The sequence below is a fragment of the Ceratotherium simum genome, chromosome 16, assembly GCF_057802395.1.
Source record: "Ceratotherium simum simum isolate JZ-2026a chromosome 16, ASM5780239v1, whole genome shotgun sequence".
In the NCBI taxonomy this organism is placed as follows: Eukaryota; Metazoa; Chordata; class Mammalia; order Perissodactyla; family Rhinocerotidae; genus Ceratotherium; species Ceratotherium simum.
The window spans coordinates 61,337,087-61,345,237 of NC_141915.1; the positions used below are offsets into that span (position 1 = coordinate 61,337,087).

The 8,151-nt window shown below is 62.7% G+C and overlaps 1 protein-coding gene across 4 annotated transcripts; it reads left to right on the top strand.

The window, feature by feature from the left end:
• Positions 1-392: 392 nt before the first annotated feature.
• SLC25A10 (solute carrier family 25 member 10) lies at positions 393-8,151 on the top strand. Of its 4 annotated transcripts, none has more exons than XM_004432861.3 (11): positions 398-628; positions 2,976-3,095; positions 3,737-3,851; positions 3,937-3,985; positions 4,254-4,295; positions 5,179-5,222; positions 5,356-5,426; positions 5,743-5,835; positions 6,116-6,193; positions 6,862-6,918; positions 7,014-8,151. In XM_004432861.3, the coding sequence occupies exons 1-11, from the start codon at positions 536-538 to the stop codon at positions 7,113-7,115; spliced, it is 864 nt and encodes a 287-aa protein (XP_004432918.1). In that variant the 5' UTR covers positions 398-535; the 3' UTR covers positions 7,116-8,151. The 4 variants fall into 4 exon arrangements, with proteins under 4 accessions (XP_087297911.1, XP_004432918.1, XP_087297912.1 ...); XM_087441786.1 differs by lacking the exon at positions 398-628 and adding an exon at positions 802-1,489; XM_087441787.1 differs by lacking the exon at positions 398-628 and adding an exon at positions 1,523-1,863.

Consider the following 8,151-nt stretch of genomic DNA (forward strand, 5'->3'; position numbering starts at 1 on the left):
GGCCTCTGGGAGGGGTGGGGGCTGGCAGAGAGCCCAGGCCGCTGCTCGGCCTTGACCTTCGGAGACGTGCCCTAGCCGTGGGGGTGGCCCTGGGGGCAGGCCGGCGCAGGATGGGGAGGGGCTCTAGGTTCCCCGGGGGAGTGGGGGAGGCCCAGCCAGCAGGCTCCCTAGGGTGGGCGCGACCAGCGCCCGTGGGGACCCCGAAGGCGGCTCAGCAGGGCCCTTCTGGCTGGGTTGCCGGGCGGCGGCTGCTTTAAGGCGCGGGGCCCGCCCTTGGGCTCTGGGCGGGGTCTCAGGCCCCGACCCTCCTGCCCCGCCCCCTGGTCTGCGCGGGCGCATTGGCTGCTCGGGGCGCGGGCGCGGGCGGCGCTTTGAACGCGGCGCGGGGGTGGTGGCGTTGGTCTGTGGGCTGGACCGGGGGTCAGGCCCCGGGGTCGAAACCGAGGCCCGGGCCGGGGCCAGGGGTCGCGGTCGGGTCGGGTCGGGTCGGGGTCGTCCGGGGCAGCTGGCGCTACTCGGCATCCGCGGCCGGGCCATGGCGGCGGAGGCGCGCGTGTCGCGCTGGTACTTCGGCGGGCTGGCCTCGTGCGGGGCCGCCTGCTGCACGCACCCGCTGGACCTGCTCAAGGTGAGGGCGGCGCGCGGCCGGGGCGGGCGGCGGGGCGCGAGGAGACCGGACCCTGCGCCCACTCAGGCCGCCGGCCCGGGCACCCGGTGACCAGCGCGCCCGCCGAGGAGGGAGGCGCCAGTGGCCGCCCGCGCCCGTCGGCACCGACCAGCCTGGGCCTGCTCTGCCGCGAGGGCTTGGTCGGACCTGGGGCCACCATGCCCGGGGCTTGCGGAGACGTCGGCCCACTGCTCCTGCCCGGAGATGCTGCGTGGAGGGGTAGGAGGAGGTGCCCGAGGCTCTGCCGACCCCGGAGTGGAGGTGCCCCGGTGCCCCGCGTTCCAGCCGGCTCCCGGTTGTTGGCGGGCCGCGTTCCAACCCCAGCTCTGCTCTTTACTACCTGTGTGACCTTGGCCTCTCTGAGTCAGTTTCCCCTGGCAGTTTTGCACTTTTGAGGACACGCCTTTTGCTTGGGTACAATTTGAGGGGGTGATTCTGTGGGGTGCACAGGTGTTGGCACCTACAGACGTTTAGGGGCTCTAGAACACTTAGGGCATGGACCAAGCGGCCTCCTACCTATTGCGTGCGCGTCACACAGAGGGAGACGGGTGAAGGATGTGGCCTGGGTGACCCAGGCTCCCCTGCTTTGGGCTGCTTCCCCCTGCACTTGGTGGGCGCTTGGGAGCCATGGGCCCTGTGTGCATGCAGGTCCTGCCCTTTGAGGGTGAGCATTTGTCTGAGAGAGAAGTATTCACTCTTAACATTTTTTAAAAAAGTGCTTATGGGGCGGAATAACACAGAGCTTCCCTTGTCTTCCAGGGCCAGCCAAGGGGAGTTGTTTTCTGACCTTTTCTCATCACAAAGAACAAAGAAGGGCCAGAGGTGCAAAACATAGTCTGCCCAGGGGCCCTGCCCCAGGGAGCCTGGGCTTGGGGGGGGACTGGGCAAAGGCCAGCCACCTGCCCCACACCGGCTCCCTGGGAGGGATTGGCACCTGTGGCCTGGAACCTGGCCAGGCCCCCTCTGCCTGAGGGCATCCATCTTTCAGCAGCCTTTTTCCTGAGGGAGGGAGTGGGTTTCTCTAATTAGTGAAAATTCTTGCCCCAGTCAAGGCAGGATTAGCAGATGCGGGGCGGGGGCAAAGCTGTAGCCTCATGGGCCTGAGACCTGGCTGTCCTGGGAGAGGCCAGGCCTGAGAGGTGGCCTGACGGAGCAGGGCTGGGCCTGGAGCGTGCTTTGACCTCTAGAGAGCGGGGGTGAGTGAACTGGAAGGTTCTTTTTGGTTTGGGGAAAGAGGAGCCCCTCCCCCAGCTGAGTTATTTTACCTTCCAGATGCCCACACAGGTCCCTCCGCCCACCCCCACCTCTGTGGGGCCCTGGAGGGTCAGGTTTGCTTTCTCTGACCAGGGGTGGGCACAGCTTCCAGGGGCCCTCGGAGCCCTCCCTGGCCCCGGCCCTACTGGAGTCACCTGCCCATTGTCCAAGGCCCCTTTGGGCATCACTGCCCTCTGCCCAACCCCCCAGGTGCTGTTTTGCTGCAGAATGATGCCAGGAGGGGGTTAGAGGAGGCAGGCCATCCTCTGGCCCAGAGAGCATATGACCATGTACTGGGATTCAGAAGGCAATGCTGGCAGCCGTGGAGGCCAGCCTCGAAGAGAGGCCTTGGCCAGGGTTTTTACTTCTCGGTGTGGTGCTTGGAAAAATTATTTTAAAGCTTGATCTCTCCTTTTGCCCCATGTCCTGGCCCGGTCCTCACAGTCCCTGCTTCTTGCCTGGATGGGGGCTGCTGCCTGCGTGGCCACCCTGCCCCCAGGCCCAGGGCCCTCTGTCCTCTCTGGCTTGGCTCACACAGTGGGAGGACAGCATTCATGTCACTAAGCTGGGCATGAGGCCCCTCTCCATCCCACCCACCTTTGCTGCCCCACCACCCCGAGCCCACTGGGCAGAGATGGGGTGGGTGAGGTGTACCCACTGAGCTGCTTAATCCTCACAGCACATGGAGAGAAACTGAGGCACAGGAGGTCAGTGACCGGGGCTGGACAGAGTGGGGTGTTCAGGGACGGACTCCGAGGTGGCCATCTGGTGGCTCTCCCAGGAGTGCCCTTCCCCCTTGGCCCCCGCTGAATTCTCACCTGCCTCTTCCAAGTCTCCTGTGTTCCTTCAGTCCCAGCTCCAACCCCAGCTGGATATCCATAGGAGGCCTCTTTACCCCTGTGCCTCAGTTCCCATCTCTAAGCGGGCTGTGATAGCACTTGGCCCACAAGGTCGTCATGGGAGTGTAAAGACAGTAGATTGTGGGAAAGGGCTCAGTGCAGAGGTGGCCTGGGTGGGCCCGGGGCACTGCTCTGAGCGGGTATAACCCCCCCAGGTGCATCTGCAGACGCAGCAGGAGGTGAAGATGCGCATGACGGGCATGGCACTGCAGGTGGTACGCTCTGACGGCGTCCTGGCGCTCTACAACGGCCTGAGTGCCTCCCTGTGTAGACAGGTACCTCGGGGGCTCCCCACCTCCCAGGGCGGTGGGTGGGTGGGACTCATGGCCAGGGCTCTTCTGCCTCCCAAGGCCGCCCCCCTCGTCAGGGGTTCCCTTAGGTCCCAGTCCCAGACCCCAGGCTCTGAGCCCAAGCAGGTGGACAGGACTGCTGGCATCCCCCAGGCCTGGACTCAGATGCACCCACACCGTCTACCCGCTGTGGGTGCTCTGTGGGCATGGAAGCTACTTTCTCCTCCTTTTCAAAGCTGCTTAGGAGGAAGGAACCACAGGCCTGGGGAGCTGGAGACCCCTGAGGAGGCACAGGGCATAGCAGTGTGGGGTGTGCTTCTGCCTTCCGTGGGGTCAGCCTTGCTCTCACAGCTGGTCCAAGACCTCTACTTACATATGGGGAAACTGAGTCCCGGGGAGGGAAAGAGGAAGGTTCAGGGCTCTGGACTCAGCCAGCCCTGGGTTTGCAAATTGGCTCAGCTACTTGCTGGCTGTGTGGCCTTGGGAGGGCTCCTTGGTGTCCCTGTGGTCCACGCAGTGATGACTGTGCACCAGGAAGGCTGGGGTGGGGAGGGCTGAGGGGTGCAGGGCATGCCCAGCATGGTCCCCCTACCTGCACCCTCTGGTCTGGGCCCTTTCTCCCGCAGATGACCTACTCCCTGACTCGGTTTGCCATCTATGAGACTGTGCGAGACCATGTGACCAAGGGCAGCCAGGGGCCCCCACCTTTCTACAAGAAGGTCTTGCTGGGCTCCATCAGTGGTGAGCAGCCGGCCAAGCGGGGACGGGCTGAGGTGGGTGGGCACCACCAGTCATCACATGTGGGCTCCGGGGTCTGTCACCCCAGGTTGCATCGGAGGCTTTGTGGGGACTCCCGCGGATATGGTCAACGTCAGGTCAGTGCGGTCCCACCAAGGTCAGGGTCTTTCCTGTCCCCTCACAGGGCCAGGGCTCGCTTGCTGGGGTCTGCAGTTTTCAGCCCAGAACAAGCCTCTCGGACATTGGAGTCCTGGGCATTGGGGGGGATGCCCCTGAGCCAGGGGTGGGGTGGCTCCAGGCAGGGCCAGCTGCTCACTGCCAGAGTGAGCCACCACTGCCTGCTGGGGTCTGTGTGGGCTGTGTCTGGCCCCCTGCTGGCCCCCTGAACCATCATGGTTGTTTCAGGATGCAGAATGACATGAAGCTGCCCCAGAATCAGCGCCGAAAGTGAGTAGCAGGGCCAAGTTTTGCCCTTGGGGTGTGATGGGTGGGTGTAGGGGGCCTAGGCCAGGAAAACCCCAGAGCAGCTCTGCTGGGACCCAGCTGGGACTGCAACAGGCCTCATCGCCTGTGGGGTCACCTGGAGTGGAGTCAGGGAAGCTGATGGATTTTGGAAACACACTGCATACATCTGTTCTGGAATCATGAGGGGACCTCTAGAACCTCTGGATTCTTTCCCTGTGGGAGGAATTGGACTGGGAGTGGGCTGAGGGGCCGTCTCTCTTCCCCTCTTCTTGCATCTTGCACATGTGTGCATAGAGGATGGTTAGAAGTTTGAATTTTGGCCTTTAAAAGGGTTTGGCAGCTGGGATTTTTTTCTTATGATAAAAATGCTGTTTTTCCTGAAGTCTAAGACACTATCGATTCTAAGGCTTTGTTTATGGACTGACGTTGCAGTTAAGCTCCAGGCACCGGCATTAGTCAGTTCAGGGGTGAAATGTGGCTCCACAGGTGTCCGTTGGCCCTTCTCCAGCTGGAGCGAAAACCATGGTTAGGCGGACGAGTGAATTGGGGGGAGGGGGCCAGGCAGAGCATCCCATCCCCCCACCCTCTGTAACTGGCTGCAGACAGGACCAGACTCAGGGCTGGCAGCCCGCCAAAGGAGCGGGCACCCAGGTGTTCTCTTGTGGGACTCGGGAGGATCTTCGGACATTGAGGTCCCCTGACGGGGGAGACTGCTCTGAGCTGTTGGAAGAGGCCCTGTGCCCTGGCCCCTATGATGCTTCTTGGAGAGCCTCGTGGCCCGTGATGGGGGCCTGGGGAGGACCCTCCCATGGGAGCTAGTGGTCAGGGAGAGCCTCACGTGGGCCTGTTCTGTGTCCCTCGGCAGCTACGCCCATGCCCTGGATGGCCTGTACCGCGTGGCCCGCGAAGGTGAGAGGAACAGGCCCTTTGCATGGGGGTCCTGGGGCCCGAGGAAGTGGGCGGGCGGGGAGCACTGTGCAGGACCTGAGGGGAGGCCTGAGGGATTTGGGCGGAGAGCCCAACCTCCCTCTTTCTCCGGCAGAGGGTCTGAAGAAGCTCTTCTCGGGCGCGACTATGGCCTCCAGTCGAGGGGTATTTGTCACCGTGGGCCAGGTAGGGCTTATGCTCAGGGTGGGACTCCCGGGGCAGCATCTGGGGGGCCAAGCTCAGCTCTTGAGAGGCCCCAGAGGAAGGCAGTGGGCACGGACCACAGGTGGGGCCTGGGGAGGTGGGCACAGGCGGGTCAGGTGTATGACCTTGGGCAGGCCCCTCCCTGTCTGGGCCTTACCTGTCTGCCCAGGCACAGTGACCATGTAGGTGACCTGCAGAGCAGGTGCTTCATCAATCCAGATGGTGTCATTGTGGGCCCCTGTCTGCTTTCCCTGGAGCCGGGGATGTCCTGAGACCTAACCTCCTGCCACCCCCACAGCTGTCCTGCTATGACCAAGCCAAACAGCTGGTTCTCAGCACAGGGTACTTGTCTGACAGCATCTTCACGCACTTTGTTGCCAGCTTCATCGCAGTGAGTGCGGGGTGTGGCTCCTGACCAGCCCTGGGGGCTGAGGGCGCCTGGAGTGAGGAAGGAGGAAGGAGGCTTTGGCGGTCTGCTGTATGCTTCTCTTAGGCTGCATAAGGGGGCACTGGGGCGGAGCCTCGTGGGTCACCCGGTGCCTGGGCCAGAACAGTTCCTGGGGGTCCATGCAAGGGCCTCTTTTTGGAGCAGGCCTGTGGGGAGGGGATGAGGGTGCCCGCACGCCCTGCCTGGCAGGCCTGCTGGTGACGAGCCTCCTCTCCCCACCCAGGGTGGTTGTGCCACATTCCTGTGCCAGCCCCTGGATGTGCTGAAGACCCGCCTGATGAACTCCAAGGGCGAGTATCAAGTGAGTGGGGGCTGCAGGTGCCAGCCCCCTCGAGAGTGCAGGCCTGGGGGTAGGGGGGTCCACCCTGCTGCTCCTGGGCTCTGTGGCTAAGTGAGCCCATGTCCTTGTCGGGATGTGGACAAATCCCTTCAGCCTGTAACTACATCCCTCCCAGTTGCCGTCCTCAGCCAGCCTCAGAGCAGCCCTTGGCCCTGTGTGTGTTTTTAAATCAGATTCTTTGACATGTTAACAGAGGCAGCCGGCTTGCTGCAGTCAGTGAAATTCCGTGAGGTGCCCTTTTAAAGTTAAAGTCGGCAGGCCCAGCGCCCACAGCCGAGTACCTGCTTGGGGCTCCCACCATCACACACGGTGTCCTCTCTGTCTGTATGGCGCCTGAGGCGCTGCCCCTGCTCTTCTCCCAGACCTTTCTGTGAACACCCCACACACCCGGCCTGCCCACCTGCCCCTGGAGGGCGCCCTGGCAGCTTCTGGTTTTGCCACGTCAGAGGGCAGGGCGGCCTCTTGTGTTCACCTTTGAACGTTCCGGGCCTCTCTACAGGGTCATTGACGTCACCCCACATTTTAGTGTGCGGGGCCACTGCCTGGCACTGAACAGAGTTGTTGTAATTTGTGCCTTTCGAGGGAGAAGCAGCTTTTCTTTTTATGGCTTTATCTTGTGTTTTCTGTAGGGTGTTCTCCACTGCGCCATGGAGACCGCGAAGCTCGGGCCACTGGCCTTTTACAAGGTTGGGCAGGGGCTGGGCAGGGGCTGGGCGGGGCTGGGGGGGTCTCTCCTGGGTCCTTTGCACTTCCACTTCCCGTTGTTCCTTTCTCTGTCCAGGGCCTCTTGCCTGCCGGCATCCGCCTCATGCCTCACACCGTGCTCACGTTTGTGTTTCTGGAACAGCTTCGAAAACACTTTGGCATCAAAGTGCCATCTTAACTGGGCCATGGGAGCGGGCTGGGCCACCCCTGGCCCCCAGTGCCAGGTTCTTCCAGAGTCCGGGAGGGTCACGGGACCGAGTGCTGCCCTGAGCCCACCTCCAGCCCCCGCCCTCGCCAGCCCAGGACCTCCCCCAGCCGGGCTCCTGCCCCCACCCAGCCTGCCAGGGCCAGAGCTCATTCCACTGACTTTCATCCCTCCAGCCCCCACCTGAGCACCTCAGGCTCTGCCCACCTAGCGTTCCAGCCACCCTCCCCTGCGCCCTGATGACTCACTTGGTGGGGCAGGCTGTCCAGGCTTTCTGGGGTCTGGGGTCCCCTGCCCCTTCTCCTCCAGCCCTCTGGGTTTCTTCCTTTCATGCACAGCTGCCTAGGGCCCACAGCACCATCTTCCAGCAGCTTCCTTTGAGGACCTGGATGGCAGAGTAGGGGGTTGCTCACCAAATTATGTGTGCGCACATGCACTTTTATCTGAGGAGAGGGACCATAGCTTTCATGACGTTCTCAAAGGTAGCTGTGCCCCCCACAGCTCCTGGGCCAGTGAACAAATGATGCAGGAGCAGAGTATGAGTGCCCAGGAGGGTGGGTCTGAGTGTATGACCCATGGGCGCCCCTGGTGGCAGGCCAAGTCCCCACCCACCCCTCCCGCCTCCAGTCAACCCCACCAACCCCCAGTTGCTTTAACAGTTTCGCCAAAACCTCTCAGTGCCAAGAGACTTCTGCTGTCTTCATGGAGCGTGTAGTGTCCCTCACGCTGTCCACGCCTCCCCTCCCGGCTCCTTGGGCAGAGGTGGGAAGTGGTATGTCCTTGGGGGCTCCTCTGTGTGGACGGCAGTCGCCTGCAAGGCCCCCAGCAGCTGATCAGCCAAAATACCACCTAGGTTCCGCTGCCAAAACAGCCTGTCCCCCCGCAAATGAGGCTGGGGGCTGCATCCACCTGCCTTCCTGGGTCACCTGAGCACTGTGCCGCCATCCCAGCAAGGGGCTGCAGGCCCACGTCACTCTGTAGGGATGCTAATAAAGGACGGTGAACTGCT

What these genes read in the sequence shown, in the direction of transcription:
- SLC25A10 (XM_004432861.3), top strand. Translation starts at nt 536, where the DNA reads ATGGCGGCGGAGGCGCGCGTGTCGCGCTGGTACTTCGGCGGGCTGGCC. An exon ending in CTTGCTGGGCTCCATCAGTG is followed by an intron (nt 3,852 to 3,936) that starts GTGAGCAGCCGG and finishes CTGTCACCCCAG; the next exon opens with GTTGCATCGGAGGCTTTGTG. An exon ending in GGCCACTGGCCTTTTACAAG is followed by an intron (nt 6,919 to 7,013) that starts GTTGGGCAGGGG and finishes TTCTCTGTCCAG; the next exon opens with GGCCTCTTGCCTGCCGGCAT.